Source organism: Pseudopodoces humilis, chromosome 3, assembly GCF_049639895.1.
Source record: "Pseudopodoces humilis isolate 2021_Gansu_Grassland_sample_001 chromosome 3, ASM4963989v1, whole genome shotgun sequence".
NCBI classification, from domain to species: Eukaryota; Metazoa; Chordata; class Aves; order Passeriformes; family Paridae; genus Pseudopodoces; species Pseudopodoces humilis.
In genome coordinates, this window is record NC_142202.1 from 47,523,590 (window position 1) to 47,543,342 (window position 19,753).

At 40.7% G+C, this 19,753-nt stretch overlaps 1 protein-coding gene across 2 annotated transcripts in view; it reads right to left on the bottom strand.

Moving 5' to 3' along the window:
- Positions 1-2,207: 2,207 nt before the first annotated feature.
- Positions 2,208-19,753, bottom strand: part of UST (uronyl 2-sulfotransferase) — a 153,205-nt gene continuing 135,659 nt past the window's right edge. For both annotated transcript variants that reach the window (XM_005518502.3, XM_088053561.1), the window contains one exon: positions 2,208-5,290. In XM_005518502.3, coding sequence (XP_005518559.2) covers positions 5,007-5,290 — 284 coding nt within the window. In that variant the 3' untranslated portion in view covers positions 2,208-5,006. The remainder of the gene's footprint in view (positions 5,291-19,753) is intronic.

The window sequence follows — 19,753 nt, forward strand, 5'->3', positions numbered from 1 at the left end:
AGCTTGTGTGCCACTGCTGCCGGCTGCTCTATATCATCTTTGTGTTTACACCAATAATCTTAACTCTGAACAGCATCACCTCCATGTATTCCTGCTAATCTCTACTTTTCACAGCACCAACTGCCCTGCAGTATAGCTGAATTCTTCAGCTTTTGGTTTTTTTTGCCCATTGCATCCAAAGAAGGGAACAGAGAGATGACAAAGTGTGCATAAAGTACACCCCAATCCACCTGACAGCAGTATAACTTACCCTTCCAGCCACAATCAGTTAAATACAAAACCAACACATTCCTCCTTTACACACTCAGAAAAGGAAATCCACATGTTTATACTCAAAATCCACATTTAAATAAACCACTGGTGAAATCTTGCCATCCTACAGTGTCTGCAAGGCCAAATTTGTATTTGCAGAAAACTTTCCCCTTCCCCCATCCCACTGCCCCCACAACAACCTTTCTGCAGGCTCTTCCAAGATGACAGGGTCAGCCATCGGTGCCGAGACACAACCATTTCGGTGTGCTGGTGCTCTCATCACACACACACACACACTGATTTTCTGAAGCTTACAACCGAGATTCAACGTTCACTGCACGCTGCAGCTTGGCATACAACACCATTTCCAGACAAACCAAAGAAAACTTTCGACTGTTTCTCAGCTGTGAGACATCAGGAATTGATTTATGCTGGTTGCAATTTAACTTTCAACCTTCAAACTGAGATCCCTTCCCATCCACTTTAAATATTCTGCAGTGAAGTTGTTTTATGCTGCAGTGGCCATTTCTCACGGAGCTGCCTTCCAGCACCTTCCTGCCATTCCTGTGGGTATTTAAGCAGAGCCTAACTTTGCAAACCCTCCCTTGGCACAGACCCTGCAAAAGTGATTCCGGTGATTCCACTGCCAGTAGACAGGCACTTCCAAGGCTTGGTAACACCCTTGTTTTTCCCATGGAATCTGTGTATGGAGGTCTGTACGTAGCAACACTCAGTTCTTTACTCTGGTCTTGGCTCACGCAAGCAGACTGATCAACAGTGTTTTATGTGTTAGTTGAACTCCTTACAAAAAAGGCCGAGTCCTTAAAAATAAAACAGAAGGAATGCTGTGGTACTGTATTATAATATTTTAGCTCTCAAAAATGTTGCTGTGTTGTTTTAGGCTAATGTTCTAACATCACAGATGTTCCCTTTCTTAAAATGGAGGGAAAGATCAGAGCACCATTACTCTTAGCTGGGAATTACAGGTCTTTATTTTTTAAAAGAATGTAGAATTTTATTCTTTGGCAGACAATGTTTTTTCATTTGATAAGAGGATAAAAGTTGGCATGCAGTGTGGTTTCCTTTGCAAGTCAAAAAATGTACCTGTACATTCAATTTTATTGTATAAAATAATGAAAGGAGGAAAAATTCCATGGCTTGAATTCACAGATGTGGTCTCCCACATTTAAAATTTGTGGGTTTGCTCATGTGTTTATGATACAATATGCCATTCTACATCCTAACACTCAAATGATTCATCAAAGATCCAATGATAAAAGAATTGCAAAGAAACTGGAATGCTTTAAATACATCATCAGGTTAATGTACTTTCAGTTCTGCCAAGCTACTTCTCTACATATAAGCAGAGAACATTTGAGATACTTGGACTTAGCCTTTCATCATCAACAAAATTCATGTGGAAGAGAAGTAAATTGAACAGAAACAAAAAAATGGCACAATTTGTCATTGTCACTTGAAACTTAAGACTAAAATTTATTTTTTTTTCCAGAATGCTGCATTTTAACAACAGTTGATTCTCTCTTTAGTGTGAAAGCACTGTGATACTTCACTTACATTGTAACACCACTGTGACTACTGAAACTTTTATGCCGGGCCATCAAACACCATATCTAGTAAAAATGCAGTGTATGGAGACTAAGTTGTTTCTCTCCTGGATAAAACTTCAACTTAGCAGCCACAGAACAGTAGACAATGTACTTTAATGTACTGACCGCACATCTCAGGGGAGTAAAACAATTCAGCTCACACCTCATTGGGAGATGGAATAACCCAGGAGCAACCTGCTTCAGTCTCACTGCTCAAATATGACTTTCAGAGGATGCCCTATGCCTTATCCAACCCTGTACTGTTGGCTGCAACTCCCACGTCCTACCCACAGCCGCTGTATCCAGGCAGGAACACTAGTGTAAGCAAGAGAACTATGGCACCAGGAAGAAATGTGCAAGTTTTATTTTTAAACATTGTTGGATTGAAAAAAGAATCATATGGCTTATTGATACTTTAGGAGATAGTAGTGAATAAGTTAAAGAAGATTTCATTCCAAAACATACGTTGCTTCATTCATAGCTAAGCTAATGTAGACATATATTTTCTTATTTTTCTAAGTGTTGAACAGCCACCTTTTCCCCCCACAAAGATCTCTAAGGATATGCATTGTGACTTTCCACAAAGCTGTTGTGGACTAAAGGCTTATAAACAGTGATTTTTTTTGAATAAGAAATATTTATCAGACCCAAATATAATTATTTAAATCAACTTCTTCCTGAGCAACTTAGAATTTGGAATGTGCTGAAAAGTTTCAATAAATAAGTCAAAGATTTACCAGCTTATAACGTACCTTTTAAAAGTTAAGCAAAATATATTTAATGACAGAGAAATAGGCCATAGGACCAGGAATATTAGATGCTATGTGCCAGATAAATTTAAGAATTATCATTTGAGGAGGAGAGGCCAGGTTGATTGTTATGAAAACAGAACAATATTAAAACCTAGCGAGTAAATCACTAAGCAGCTTCTGTATTTAGATTATAAGTAGTGATGGCTGAAGATACCATTAAATAAACAAACAGATAGAGATTTTACTGTAAGCATCAGTGAACTCTCAGGAAGGCTGAACGTGTTAAGTGACTATATTCTGTTAAAACATTGGCAGAAAAAGGATTCAAACAGAATTTCAGAAACATGAAAATACTAGTTCATTCCAAAATATAACAACTCCACAGTGTGTAAACTAATCATTACTCTTTCAATGTAATTTCATAGAAACCACTTAAAATATACAATGCAGCAGATTCATATTTTAGCTAATATGTTAGTTACTATCTGTGCCATTTTCAGCTTTCTTTAATGTGTTCCCCCACAGTAGTGCATTGCTACCACCAACCTGGGATGTTAATAGTGAGAACAGAATCTTCCTAGTATTTTCTGTAAGTTAGCATCTTGTCTTAACTCTCCTTTATTTTCATTCTCTGTGTATAGGTAGAGACTGAGCGGTGAAGAAGATTGACCGTAATTTCTACTGGCTCTCAGCAGGCTCATGGAAGAGAAAACCCCTTGGAAAGCCCATTTGAGCTCATCCTGACTTGATATGCTTCATCTGTCACAAAATAACTTTTGCTTGATATAGCAAACCAAAGTATGACCTTGCAGATGGCAGCTGTGGAATAGGAACCAAAAATTTTCTGGTAGATATTTGAGAAAGGATGCGAGATAGACAGAGGAGGATTTTCCTCATCCTGGCAAACAGCTGCAGCATCTTGTACCTGCTTCTTTCCTGAGCTCTAGGGACAGGAAGTTATTGCTCTTATTCTCTGTTAGTCCAGCTTTCTCTGGCAACAATGGTGCATAGGAGGTCAAGGCCTCATCAAGACCCCAAACTTGCCCCTATTCTGTCTAGCTGAAGGCCAAAGAGCTCTGCCCAGGGCTGCCTGTGGGTCTGTCGCTTCTGCACCACCCGGGCTGGCAGGCTGCCCAACAGCCAGCACACCCACACATCACAGGGAATCCACTCCAGGGACACCTGCCTCAGTAACAACAGCATGTCACATATTGGTGCTACCTCTCTTTCCCCTCCCAGCTTCCACCGGTCCCTTTCCTAGTGTTGGCAGACAATACCTGTAGTGATTAACAAGGGCAACTTCCACAGTGACTCTCTTAATAACCTGTCATTGAATCAGCTTTGGTTTCAGAGAGTGCATCTTATAGTATTTGTTTGATGATTCTGAAATGCTTCAACTAGAGAAGCTATGTATGTTCATACTGTTAATTTTCCTTCTAGCTACATGAAATGCAGGAGTCTGGTGTTTGTGCTGGTGAGGAAAATGTCAAGATTCAGATGTGAACAGTTCTGCAGTTGCAGAAATACGGGTTGTGCTCAATAAGAGTTCCAGATCACCTGAGCTTTTTAATGAGTAGTTTTTTGGTATCTCTTTGGATTTGTGACCCAAAAGAATAATAAAAATCTAAAAATACCAATCTTGAACATAAACCCCATATGTTACACATTTTCCTTAAGAGTCCAATAGAAACACAGTCAACTACTGAAATAAAGCTCTGCCTGGCACTTTTAATTTCTTGTTGCCATTCACTGACCTGGTAACTTTTCCCACGCTATGAACCAGAAATATCTGGTTCCTGTAAGCTGCCTTACAGTCACTAGTACTGATTTGGCAGAACAGCAGCCTCGCTCCTCTGGCACAGGTAATTCAAGGAACTGTTACCTAGCCTCTTTCTGAGCCTGTTATCCTTGGATCTGAAGAAAAAGTAATGGCTCTGACCATACCACTGGGATACCAGTGTGTTTTGGCACTCTTCCCAAATGGCTCACTGCCTGCAGTTCACCTGCTGGAAGTTCATGCCAGAGTGTTGTGCCATGAAGATTTGTTGCTGGTCAAAGAGAGAGATGAGAATCTGTAAGATTTACTTTTCAATTTTGCAATTCACAAAGGACTACTGTGTACTCCAAAAGTTATTTTGTGACAGATAGTAGGTACTTCTCTCTTAAACTATGCCATAGCAAGGATGCTATAGAGCCAGCACTGTATAATGAATCAAACCTGCAAAATCAGGTACCTCCCAATGGCTCCAGCATGTGGGAATGGTCTCCTCTGTTCCATTTCAAATCCACTGCGCATTAACTCAGTTCCTTAAGGAATTACTTTTAATAATAATTAAAAAAAATCTTAAGAAAGCTGGAGGGGCCACCAGAAGAGAAAGGAAAGCTCTTCCATCCATCACCTTTTATAGATATCCTCTAGCCACTTTTCATCATCTTCTTCCTCATCATTTATTGGTTCCTCTGTTTCCAGGGGAGAAGGAATGAAGAACTCAGGTCTGGGACTTGGTTTCCTGATATGAGACTTCAGTCCAAACTTGCGCTTTAGCAGATGGAATTGTTCTTTGACATAGTAATAAAACTCATATTCATATCTCATGCGTTGGTAGAGGATCTGTATTGCTTCTGGAGAGGGGACGGTCTTTTTCACTGTCACAGTCAGATTGCCAAGTTTCCTATGTTCTGTAAAGAAAGAACAACAAGCAACATGGTAGGTGCTGATTAGTGAAACCGGACGTAAACTTCTTAATTTAAACATTAAGGCATGGCCCTACTACATTACTGATACAAATGAGTTCAAGCTGTCTCTAACAGTGGATTTACTTTTAACAAGATACGAAAAAATACAGATGTTTGAAGTCAGACTTGCATGCTTAAATACGGCTAATTCATACATGTCTTGTCTGCAGTCACCAAAGATCTTAATTGTCAATGGTTATCTGAAATTGCAAACCATGTTGTATGAACTATGAGCATAGCTACACGTAGAGAAATCCACAATCTTGCCTAGCTTTGGAAATTTGATGTCAGGCACACCACCGAGCTTAACTAATCAATTGTTTCCTATGTGGCATATGGTGACCTGTCTCAGTTGTGCTTTATTTTAACTCAAATCTAAACATACTTGTCAATCTGAATCCATCTTAGGGTAGCGCCGAAGGATTGTTGGCATCACCACATGACACCTTAGGATCAACTGTGCCTGTTAACTTTCTCATCCAGTTACACCTGTTAATGGAACATCTCATCTTCTTGTCATGCCCTGGAAGATTTCACTACATTTTTGTTCACCTGACAACTCTTGCTTTGGTAAACTGAAATACAAACATTTTATTGTTGATAAGGAATTAGGCTGCCAGAGCATCCTAAGTATACAACATGGGAACCTAATTTTTATTGTAACAGCAGTTCTTCAAGTCGGAAGTATTCGAAAGGGTCAGGCCATGAAGGATGGCAAAGAAAAAGCTTACATGGTGGAAGCAGACAGCAAAGAACATTTCATATTTCCAGCTGGGTTCCAGTGGCAGCAACCACCCTCACTTCCAGAGGGAGTCCATAAATCAAAATGTGATTTTACCATGGATAGAGTTTTGTTCATGTAAGCAGAACAAATGGAGCTCTTCTGAAGTACCTGCCAGCAAAACTTAACATAGGCTTAATATCTTTACAGAGAAACAGATTTTCACAATTGCTTACACATAAAACTAAGGGTTCCTATCCTTCCTACCCTACCAGCAACGTTGGTTCCTAGCAGGAAAACTAAGTTATTTTGGGATCCCACAAGCTATATGTTTATCCAAGTGAAATAATCAAGAATAGCTTTTTAGGGAAGAGAGGAACTTTAAACAAAGACAAACCCTTTTATCCCAAGAAGTAATAAAATATGAGTAAGTCCATCTAGCAAGCACAACAGCAATGATCTTTAGACAAAAAGTTGGTACAAGATTTTAAATCTTGAAAAGTACAACAGATGGGCAGAGCACAGCATTTAACATGAACTGCTCTATTTAAATTTTAAAAGATTAATATTCATAAAGCTTAAGGTAGCCATACTTGTGAAAATATTCAATGTCAGTCGGTGGACACACATATTCCTCCTTCAGAGTAAAGGAATTAGAGAAAAACAACTTAGAACAATTTAATAATACTACATGAGAGAATTGCTTCTGGGCTGAACATTCTTTTAATCACTGGACTTCACTGTGTCACACCCATCTGGTGCAGAAGAAAAAAGTTATATCTGAAATATCTATATCTGGAATAGTCAGTTTTGCTTATGAATTGCAGCAGAGTAATTTGAAATGTAGGATGAATGGTACAAAGAGAAGATATGTTGACTAGCTTACCCAATGCAACACTTCTAAATCACAAAAAAATTATTTAAAGCATTAATTATATTTCACATCTATACGTTTAATTCCTTCTATAAAGGAATAATGTTTTCTATTAGTTGGTAACTATTAAAAAATATTACTGTGTAATTAAATAGAACTTTTTACACTGAATTTAGTAGCTCTACTCTGAAATCTGTGTCTCTGTTCATATGTCTAAGTAATTAAACAACTTAGAACACAGAGTTCTCTGTTCCTTAATTACAGTAATGTATGGTGAGATATGCTCTGTATTTACAGACTGTTTATCAATTTGCTTAATTTTAATTAGATAGTAGTGAAATGATTAAAATATACAAAAACAGAAAGAAAGATGCAATTTTAATGTGCTATTTAGCTAAGAAAAAGTGTAGAGGAAGGATCAGGAACTGCTTGTATTTCAAAACAGACATAGAAACAGCACAGAAAGCAGGACCTGTAGTTAGTGAATAGTGTGAAGGATTTTTGGTGAAAGTATTTGGTGAAGTATCTGGGTTCCCCAAGAGCTTATTTGGTTCTGCACCACCTTTATCCATAGACTGGAACAGACAACAAATGTCTCAATCTTGTTAAATTCTCAGTCAAGTTGTTCAAGTTACCTTCAAATTGCCATTGGTGGGTACGAGATGACTACACTCCAAGAAGGTCAGTGTACTCAGTCTGTCCTCTGGTGAGAAAACTTTTTTATGGTTATTGAACACTTCAAGACATTCCTCTTTATTGTGCTTAGCTGGTCGTTCCTGCCAGCTTTGCAGTCTGGTTTTCTTTACAAATTCAGCAGCAAATATACACTACTAAATATTGCATTTATTAGCTTAAGCCTTTATACTGCCTGCCAACTTCATTTTTATTTTATGTAAGTTACTTCTGCTACAGAAAACTCCATTTAGCTCACTGGAAAAAGCTCTTTACTTATACGGTCCCTCCAGGACTGTAAGTGGGGAAAGCCACTTTCACAGCTCCAGCTCCCTTCAGTGGCTGCTTCTCCCAGCAGAGAGAAGCACTTAAGCTTAGCCCAGGAGCACTGCCAATGATGACAAGGTGAAAAGCACGAGCCTGTTTTCTTTGGGGGGCAGTCTGTGGGGGCAGGAGTGGCCAAAGGCAATGTCCTGCTGGTGTGCCAGGCAGGGAGCTGTACAGTGCTCTGTGCCACCCTTGCAGCACAACACACTCCTCTGAATTTGCTGTTGCAGGGCCACAGGAGGGGTTTCTGGATGTGCGCAATTCTCTGCTCTGTGCACACGCCTATGACTGCAGAAGCTCGCATCCAAACAGGCAGAAACACCCATACTCTGGAAGGCTGCAGGGGCTGTGTAAATTTTCTGGCTCCTGTTTGTTTGCCTCGCAGCACAATCGTTGGAACTGCAGAGCAAGAAGAGCTGTGAGGTGTGGGCTGTTGGATGGCGTGAGTTGGGCCTGTGCCTGGCTGCAGGCTCAGCCTTTTGATAAAACAAATCAGCTATTTTTTGTACAGGAACTTTACTTAGATTGTGTTTTAATCTTAAATACTCTTAAAAGTCTCTCTAATACAAATATGGATGAAATCACAAAACTTCCCCTTGAAGTCACCTCAACCACCTATTCTCATCATAGAAGCAAAATGGAAAATCAGGTAGATCTGGCTTAAATCCAAAATACCAATCTGCATATGCTACATAAACCCAGCTGCTCCACCAAAGGATCCCCATTTTATGACCTTTGAGACAGCTAACCACATGGAGGGCAACAAACTATACCATTTACTTCTTATGCTTATTTTTTTAAAATGTGTTTGCTTTGGCATTATTTTAAATTACTAGAAGAATGTACTATACAGTAATGCAACCTCCCAGTGCAGCAGGCTCATACCTTAAGACTAAACTGATATGCAGATAGGAATGAAGAAAATGAAATTCTTTTGGGTAACCAGTTGAAGAGTGTTTACTGTTACTTTCCACACTCTCACTTTTTTTTTTTTTTTTAAACTAAGAAACGGACATTACTCACAGCAGCAATCCAAACCATAGGGAAAAGTGAGTATTATAACTTGTGGCTCCAAAACCCCTGAATTGCCATATTTAGACAAAATGATCCTAAAGGAATTCTCCACCTCATAAGAAAATTTCAGAATGATGGGCTCTCCAGCGTCTTGCTGTTTTGGGAGGTGCCACGCAGAGGCTGCTCCTCAGCGCCGCTCCTGGATGAAGCCACAGGGAGCCCTGGGGGGCCCTTGAGGGGAGGTGAGCCAGGCTGGAGGCAGCACAGGGTGGCTGCAGACCAGCAGAACCGTGGGCTTGCCGGGCTCACGCCCGTGGTGGGAGAACACCACGCTGAGCTGTGCTGCTCCCACGGCTGCGAGAACACGATGGCTGTCCCAGACACACCAAACTCATTTCCTGCAACTGTGCAGAGAGGCCCTGAGTCTCAATTGTATGCAGCTGAGTTACAGCACATACCTACTTCTCCAGAGTTTAAATGGAAAGAGATGTGTGTCACTGTGGTTAGATGTGACGTACGAAGGGGCGAGGGTCTCTGCTTGATCTGCTTCTCATTGCTGTGGTGCCAACCAGGGCTCTGATGGCTACGCTAGGAATGATCTCCCCTGGAATGCTCAACTACAGCTTAGCAAAACATTTTCTGGCACAATTGATTTGCCTTACAAACTTGAAATTTTTAGCCTGGCTCTTGAAGGATAGCTGGAAAAGGACAGTTCGGGGAGAATGGATGAGACACGGGTGTGCTAGGCTCGGATGTCTTTCCAATGGCCGCCGGACTACTGCCACTCAGGAGTCTCAGCCCAGGGCAGGTCCCTTGATCCGAGCCAGAGCTGGGGTGGTGTGCTGCAGCCACACTCCGCAATGGAGCACCTTGCTCAGGCTCACGTTTGTTAATGGAAAGCAGAGATGGTGGAGAAATTCTAACAGAGACACCAACCAGGCAGAAATATATTAAAAATCAAAACTGATGGAAAAGTGAAGTAGCAATTTGTCACATAGTATCTACCAACTTTTTCTGAAATACCATGAATCCCTGTTATTAACCTCTTTACCACTAGTTACTCCCCTCTCAATTATTCACACCAACAAAATATGGTGTAAGTTTTAATAACATGTAGATAAAGATTAGACCCTCCTGTGCATGCTTGGGACGGTTATGCCAGGCTCACAGCGATGTTTGCCTTGTTTTACATTTCTGTTCTGAATTACTGTGGTGCTTTGCTGACACAGAACAACTCCCAACTCCAGGGGATTAGGAGAACTCTCGCACACTGGCACACAGCCGTTTCCTATCTCCTGAAGGTCAGGTATGGATGTCTCTGAAAGAACAGCTCTCCAGAAGTCACGGAAACTCCCAGAACTTCAGAGATCTGCAATCCTAGGAAATGGTATGTCCTATAATTTATCACACAGGGATCTTGGGAACAGATACACCAGACTGTTATTAGCCTGGACACTGCAAAATTATTTCTGTCAGTGACAGAACTAGGTGAGACAGAAATGGTCTTTCCTCTTTCTTACCACTACAATGAATAAAGAAACTGAAAGAAAGAATAGTCTCCCTGTAAACCTTATATAATTCATTAGTTATATTAACACAGACAAAATGCAGGAAGCTCTGATAATGATAAGGTGGCACAGAAAAATGGAGGGATGCCAAAACAGAGTTTAACCAGGAAGAGTTCAAAGAGATAATCTGAAAGACATGTAATCAAACAACTACTAATGTTCAAGGATGTAAACACCAAGGAGGCATGACATAAAATCACAGCAAGGAAGAAAGATGAAGAAAAAAGAAAAGAAAAGTTAGTAATAAGTGATAAATGTAAGGAGTACCTTGGGCTGATATGGCCATAAATAACGAACATCTTCCTATACTATGTGAGTAACATATATTTATGTTAATATTAAATGACAATAAAATTTAATATATAAATATTAAATTATGTTAAATATTGCAGAGGTCAGCACTGCACTGGTCTGGCTGTCAACTTGCCACTGCAACAGCGATATGAATTCAACAATGCTCTTACATACTACCTTAGCTGTTAAAGGCTAAATCATTTATTATATTGCAATATATCACTATTATGAAACATTTGCCATACAACACACCCAGCAATGCAAATATATAACTTTATCTAGCTGCCACTTTCTGAAGTCTCTTCTCCAACCAGTAAGTAATATAATGAAATCTCTAAACTTTCCTGGAAATGTCACAGTGCTGTGCCTTTGCTCCTACTAGTTCAGAGCTGTGGATCCAACAACATGGATTTCCAGCTGCATGGGACACTTCAACCAACCCTCCTGTACCACATACTGCCTCTGATGCTGTCCTCCTCCTGGAAATGTGCTGTATCTCACACAAGATCAGATAACAAATCTCAGCAGGATCTCCTAAGAGACTCCTTTATTTGCTGCATTTTAATGTTGTATTCCCAGTTCAGGTAGGTTAACACAGAAAAAGAAGTAAAGCTGAAAAATAACCCACACTAGTAGAATGAAAATGCAGATTCTTATGAGAATGTGGTCAGGTACTTTTATAGCCATTAAGCAACTTTTAAGTTGAACTAGACAGAGGTGGAGGTGCCAAAACCGAAGTCATCTGCAGAGGAAATGCCAGGATTGTCTAGTTTGAGTTGCCGAAACAACTGCTATGGTTTCAGTTCATATGCTGCAATTTCTAATGTGTATTTTATAGCTGTGTAAGAGTTATAGAATGAATCCAGTCAAATCTGGATCTGACAAAACCACAATTTAAAAATAGGTTCTTACAGATGGCTTGTGAACAGTGCTGCATAGTAGGTTATGCAGATACTAACATTACCACTTTTTTGCAGACAGAAGAGAGAGTTGCAGTGACCGAGACAAATTTCAGCAGCGCTTATGAGCAGGAAAAGCTTCACCACAGCTATGTAATGCAGAAAATCTGCAGAGATACAGCCCAGGACTTGAGAATCTTGAGCAGGCGTCTTGCCTTTGTACTTCAAATCATAGTAGGCTGCTATCTCTGATTTTTGTCCACAAAAAGGAAATGATGAAGAGGCGTGCTGTGCAAGCTAAGATGTCCAAGAGGGATGGAGAGAGGTGGAGGTATCTTTATTTCCATATATAGTATTGGTAAGTGAAACACTGGCACATAGCATCCAGTTTTTCAACCACATCCTAAATCAGAAAAAGTATGAAAACAGCCTCAGAATGAACACTGGGGCTGAAAGGGACACTTTGAGGAAAAATGATAAATTCGTTCTGGTCAGCTTACCAAAAAAAGACGATTGAGAGGTGACTTGTTTACAGCATCTGCGTATTTTCATGGTGAGAAAACTATGGGTACTTGGGTTGGAAGCAGGAACCAGACAAATGCAGACTGAAAGTAAGGCACTGCTTTCTTGAAGCGGTGAAGGTGATTAATACAAAACAAACACAGTTCATTTGCTATCACTTGATAATTCTGCATCAACGATGGATATCTTAATGAACTCCAGATACTGGTCTGTACGCAGAAGAGACAGGGTGGCCTATAGCACACAGGAAGCCAAGCTCAATGACCCAATGATCCATTAAAGTCTTTCAGACTTTCTTTCAAATGTCTTGCTTGTGTCAGCTTCCAAGTCAGAAGGACCAGATGCAAAAGCCTTTTTGTCACTGCGTTTCAGATACCTCAGTGTGAATGTCTTTTTCTGGAAGATGTCTGAACACCCAATTTGCTACGTTTTCCACTTCTCGACTGTTCAAACCTAGTGGTCACCACCCTGTAGTATCAGGCCTTGTAGGAATGGGACATAATTCTGTATTTTTTTTAAGAATATCGAGACCATGGCCTTAAAATTTGTTAATTACAAATGCAGCCTCTTAGACTTTTAGCCTCTTAGACTTAGGTCTTCTAAGAGCACACATATGACTGCTTATTTCTTTATATAAATACTGAAATTAAAAATGAATGCAAAAATACTAACTAGTATGCAAGTAATGTCCAGTAATAAAACTTATGCACTGCCAAGGTAAAATCACAACTGATAGGAGATCCAGGACTGGCAAGATTCATGTTACTGTATGAAAGCTGCTACTAAAATGGGGGGAAAAAAAGGTGCTATTGATTCTTTTCTCCCTTGTGTGAAAGTTGCCAGTTCCAAGAAGATTTTCTCCCGACCATGTCTGCACACAGACAACTGAAAGCCCCAAAATAGTTTTATTCCTTATTATTTCAAGTTACAGGCGGTCAAGAGAAAATTGTCTCTTTTGCCCTTAGGTTCTTTTGTGCATAATGAGTGACGGAAGGCAGCCAGGGGCCAAGGCACTGCTGAAGAAGGAAGAATGCTACCAGAGCAGAAACAACACACTGTTCCTTTCAAGTTCACCCCCTCCTGGCCCACAGCCCGACTACCTTGGCCAGCTGCCAGGAGATCGGGACAAAGGCTTCCTCCTCTGGCCAAAACCGAGGAAAAGGGTCTGTTTAACACAGGCAGACTTGTTTCAGCAAGAGAAAAAAAACAAAAGGAAGGGGAATTATATTAACTAGAAGCCCTGGGAGAGGAGAGTAATCTCGTAGTGTGGCAAATGCAATTCTCACCCTATGCTTTTCCTGAAGAGAGAACATCTTGATTTTCTACTGCTCAGGCTAGAAGGCAAAGTACAATGTCCCAACAGAGCTAAGCCCTAAGGCTGCCAGTGTCTTCACATCCCCCGAGATCACTATGAACCAGAAACAAGAATGCATCTTTCCTCCTTCCAGGAAGCTCCAGGCAACCCACTCTGGCCTCCATGCCTTAACTAATAGGCTCATGTGAAGGGCAAGTGTCCTCACTCACAAAAAGAGTAATTCCTACGCACCTAGCAGACCTCCAAGAGTCTGACAGATAGATAAGCCAAACATTTAGCTATCTCAGGACTTCACAGTGACCAAAGCTCTTGCTGGATTTCCACAAATGCATTAAACCTAAGTCAAGGTGAATTCATGCCTGGACTTTTCACTGCCTCTGGTACAGAGCCTGCAGCCATGTCTGCAATGAGGAACCTGGGACACTTGGGATTTGCTGCAATTTGAATCTGTCCTGGAAATCACGGAGGCAGATGCTGTTGCAGAAGTTACAGATACACTGGCTCTTCATGACAACCTCAGAACTTCTTCAGCAGCGCAGCCACAGGTAAGGGATAGAGGCTTGGAAAAAGCAGAAGAAATTCCCTAGGTCTGGTGTGACCTGTTTGATCCCGAACACCAAAGCACTCCCTCAGAGGCTGTATCACAAGATGTAGTATCTCAGTGACTTGTGGCAGGAGACTTCCCTTGGCAATTGTTTATATGCATAAGAGCTTTTGGAAGCAGGCCCCAATTCAAGGATAAGTGTGATTTTAATCTATTTGGGTTTATATAAATAAATACAGAACATTTTGGGGTGTTTAGAAGCTGTTCAAACACCTTCAAGATTTACACATGCACATACTTGCTCTGTATTCCAGGCATTGTATTTTCTTCCAGAAGGAGAGTGAAAATAGCATTTCTGACATACTTACAGGACTAAGATCTTTAAGATAAAAGCTTCCCTATGCACTCCATGCACCTTTACCAGCCAGTAGCCAAGACAGCTGCCTCTGTAGTAACTCTCACCTGTTTTCAGCTCCAGCACACCTTGCTTGTGCGTCAGCACTGAGAACAATCCATTGAGGAAACAGGGCTTGCCCAATGATTTTTCTAAATTCAATTCCCATTTAACATTAATGTACAGACAGGGAAGAGATAAATAGGCACATTGTTCTGCCATCTATCACCTTGTTTATAGGAAGTATATTCTCGGTAGTCTTTACTGCTTGTTAAAGGACTTAGCTAACACTCTGAAAGCACAGATGAATCTGAATGAGAGACTTATGTGGTACGAAAACCCATTGCTCCTGCACTTAATCCTGTAAATTGTCTTATGTCTGCAGTATTTCAACCAGTAGTTTCATGCCAGTGTTGGACTGGCTAGTATCAAAGTTTCCAGGATAGTCTGCACATTAGTTTAATGACAATACTAGACCTGACATAATGACTACTGTGCTTCAAAGTTAAACTGCACAAACCTTTCCCTTGTGATTAACAAAACAGGAGATAAAATGAGCTGCTGTCTTTTTCCATGTCAGTATTTATGGGGACTCATAAATGTTAACACCTCTGAATAAGAATAAAATGAGATAGAAACCAGGAAGGATGTGACAGCAATTAGGAAAAGCTCTTTACAAGATAAATCAATTCTGGAAGTGAATGAGGTTGTTAAAAGGAACACCATGCGTGCTTTTGTTGAACACCTAGACTTTTGTTGAAGAACACTGCAATTTTCCACAATACAATCTTCAGAAGTGGTGAAATAAAGACATTCAACATTACTCACAACACGTGCAATGTTAAGAGTTGTATCAAGATAAAGAGAAAAACCTTTTGAGGCAGGTTAGCCATAGTCAGCAGTCAAGCACCCATGTAGGCATTTGCTCTCTCCTGCTGCTTCCACAGTGGGAGGATGGAGAGAACAGGAAAAACAAAAGCAAGAAAACTGGTAGAGATAAGAACAGTTTAATGTAGAGAAGGTGGGTAGGGAGGGAGTGATACAAATGACATCCCTTCCCCATTCCCCAGTCAGTGCATATGCAATGGCCATCCTAGAAGCTGAAGATCCCACTCAGTAACAACATGTTACTGAACATGTTGGTATATGGTATCAACTATCTCTTTGATCAGTCTGGGTCAGTTGTCCTGGCCGTGTCCTCTCCCAACCTCTTGTCTATCCCCAGCCTACTGACCAAAGAGCAAAGTGACAAGGAGAGAAGGCACTGATGCTGTGTGAGTTCTTTGGGTTTGACTCAAATTTGAAGGTCTCTTCCAACCTAGTAATTCTATGATTCTGTGATTATAAGTAAATTTAACTTACCTGACAACATAACACAGAAAATATCATTAAGAACCAAAAGTCAAAATTTCAGTGCCCGATTTCAAAACCTATTCCTCTAAACAACAAATCTGAGCCTGAATCTACAAAATCCTATTCGATTTCCTAAGCTTACTAGAAGAATATTTTTTTCAATACAGAATATTTTAATGAAGTTCTGTGGAAAACATGATGAAAAAGTTATCTGAAGAGAATAGCACATTCAGGGTTTCCATAGTAAGAAAAACAATGAAAAAAATAAACAATCAAGCCAACTTTAGAAAGGCCTGCCCAAAAAAATAAAAAATTCACATCTGGGAGGCTCAGTGTACATTTGTGTAGAAGGGACATTGGCCACATTGATGTGTGTATGCACTCACATAACAGCACGGCTCTGAGGAACATGTTTTCACCCAGGCTCTGTGCTCAGTGGGTGACCAATGCACACAATCAGGTTTTGTCTTAGAATCATATAATCATTAATGTTGGAAAAGACCTCCAAGCTCACCGGGTTCACCCTTTGACTGAACTCACCATGTCAACTAAATCATAGCACTAAGTGCCACATTCAGTCTTTCCTTGACCACTTCCAGGGATGGTGACTCTATCACTTCCCTGGGAAGTTTCTTCCAATGCTCAAACACACTTTCAGTGAAGAAAATTTTCTGATGTCCAACCTGAACGGTCCCTGGTGCAACTTAAGGTCATTTCCTCTTGTCCTGTCGCTGGTTCCGTGGCAGAAGAGACCGACCTGGCTACAGCCTCCTTCCAGGCAGATGTAGAGAGTGGTAAGGTCTCCTCCAAGCCTTCTTTTCACCAGCTTAAACAAACCCAGCTCCCTCAGCTGCTCCTATGACTTACTCTCTAAACCTTTCACCAGCTCCGCTGCCCTTCTCTGGGCACTCTCCAGTGCCCTTCTTGCAATGAGGTGCCCAGAATTGGACATAGCACTCGAGGTGTGGTCTCAGCAATGCCAAGTTCAGGGGGACAGTCCCTGCCCTGCTCCTGCCGGCCACGCCATGTCTGATACAGGCCAGGATGCCACTGGCCTCCTTGCCCACCTGGGCACACACTGGCTCATGTTCACTTGGCTGCTGCACTCTCAGTTCCTTCTCTGCTGCGCCACTTTCCAGCCAAAAAAACCTATTGGAGAGGTTGTCCTCTGCAACCGAGTGTGCAGCTTTGGGAGGGACACACATGGAGCTATTGAAGGAGGGCGGGGACATCCGGCCTAACCTAAACCTAAAACAGCAGAATCAGCCCTGGCAGCCGGTGGGGACAGATGCTGCAGCTGGATTGCCTTCACATCCAGTCTTGGTGCTGAATATGTGGGTCCCAGAACCCAATTCAATGCCTGGATGCTGCCAAATTCATCAGTAAACCCATAGTGCTGGGAGTATGAAATTGTGACTCTGAGCTCTTTAAAAACACATTCCTCACAGGCTGCTCCAGTATGTCCAGTAACTGTGGTCATCAGCTTCTAAACAAACAAAGTAACCTGGGCACATCACGTTCAGCTGAAACTTCATCCATCTGCTTGCCATAGTGGCTGACAGCATTTCTGGCACATTCCCAGAGCATTTAATTTTATTAAGTACATTTATTGAAGAAACGAAAACCCTTAAACTGAGCAAATATAGAGTCCTCATAAATATAACTAGTTTTTTTTTTTTTCATTTTGTTTGAGTAACAGTGGGAAATGAAAAACTGCAAGGCTAAAGGAAGTGAAGGGACTATTTATGTAGCATGGGAAAAATTAAACAGAGATTCAACACTTTAAAGTGGGTGACATCTGTTTATCAAAATACTTGTGTTGTATCTTTTGCTTTTTGTCTTTTCCTGCTAAAACTCAGAAATGGGGATGGCAGTGCTAGATTTGACCTTTGATTTTAGCAGCAATCTGGGCAAGTTCTGCAAAGTTCTATCTCAAAATCAAAATATTGGTCTGGCAGTGCCAATTGCTAATAAAATATACTGATGTATCATGTACCATTTCTTCTCTAAATTACTCACATGTGTATACAGTATGAAAAGATGTATGGGACTAGGAGATTTTCCCTCTTTGCACATGAGATACAAAGTGGCTATGCACTTAACTTTTTGTTATTTTTGAAAGAGTGGTATGCACAACAAGATGTGGTCTGAACTGGTAACCAAAGCAGTCTGTGAACTGAGCAGTTGAATTTAGACCACTGATTTCTACAAGTAGCTTGCAAAAACATGCACCAAGGAAAATAATTTTCAATCCCAAAGGTTCTGCTTTGAATCAAAGTGGTTAAAATAGGCTAAATAAGGTATTCTGCAAATGCACAAAGTACTGGGGCCTGCCAGGGATCCGCTACCATATTCCACCAGCAGCAGAAGGCAATGCCAAGTAAATTCTGAAATTTAATATACATACAGATATGCCTTGCTGTTTCACTGTTCTTCTGTTAGTAAAAGTTCAAGATGAAATGGGCTGACAATCTTTGGTAAGCTGTTTACTAAAGTGTAAGACAATGGACTGAATTTTCCTGCAATCAACCACTTGCATTGGCATGTATGCACCCAGGCAAAGTTGTACAAGATGCAATTTGTTCTTGTTATTTTCAACTAATAAGAGCTAAAAACAGCTGACTACAAAAAGGGTTTGCTTTCCTCCAAGAGCTGTTCTTGGTATCTGGATGAATATAAATATGTGTATCAGGATGTGATTGTACTATCACAATCTTAACACAAGAAATCTGTCTCATTGCACTTAAGAAGAGTACACACCCTCCATGCCTAGCATCTCACCTAGTCATTACAGAAAATCAATTAATTGGTTTGACACACAAAGTCATGAACTAGACTAAGTACCCAAATTCAGGAAAGAATATGAACTCTTCAAAATGCTATTTGGTATCCAGGATTCCATACCAATATCCTGACTCTAATAGCTTGTAATTGCCATCACCAACATCCCAAATTTACCACTGAGCTTAACACTTACTGATTTAAATTAAGAATAGGAATAGATAGGATAAGAATCTACAGAGAAAAAAAACCCACACCTTAAGTATCCACAGATCCTGAAATAATAACCCTAAGGAAGATGTGGAAAGCATCTGATACTTCTGTGGTGAAACTGGACAAACATTAGTCCCTGTGAATCACGATTCAGTGCAGAAAAACAGATTGAGGACTTCTCAAACACTGAAATGTAAACTGTGGAAGGCCAGAGAACATATCTCACATGTGCTAATCCAAAAATCTTGGAGAGAATACAGAGGAGGCAACTAGTGAAATTACATCACTGTCAAAGCACCTGAGCAGGTTTGTTTAACCATCATCCCTCAATCCCAGTTGGTCCTGCCATGCTTCACCCTCTTCAAGATCCCAGCATAGTTTTACTGTCCAAAATCCTTCCCCAGGTTTCCCATCTTCAGCAATTCATTCACTCTCTAGTAGTTGCTTTGGTCACCATACAGAGGTTTCTTGAGAGTTTACTAGAATAGATCTTCCTCTTCATTCCCCTCTTTTGCTCTCAATAAGAGAGTTCTGGGCTTCTGCTATGTTTCTGTGCCCCACAGGGAACTAAGGTCATAGACTTCCTGGAATCACTGCAGACAAATATAGTGGGGTGCTAAGAAAACCCCAAACAATTCCACCAAAACTTAAAACAAATAGCACTTGATGCACAGATCTGTCTATTGGATAGGCAAGGAAAACACTAAGAAGGATGACATAAACTTTGTTTTTATATGCATACCTCATACTTGCTCCTACAAACACTACTGCATGTCAACTCCTAGCCAGCATTCCTCTCTACCCTACGATGTACCAGCACACAGCACAAGTCAGGAGTATTTCTGCTGATGAGCTCCACTCAGGGCATCCAACAACCTCCAGAGAGAGAAACAGCCAATTACATCTCTTGACTGA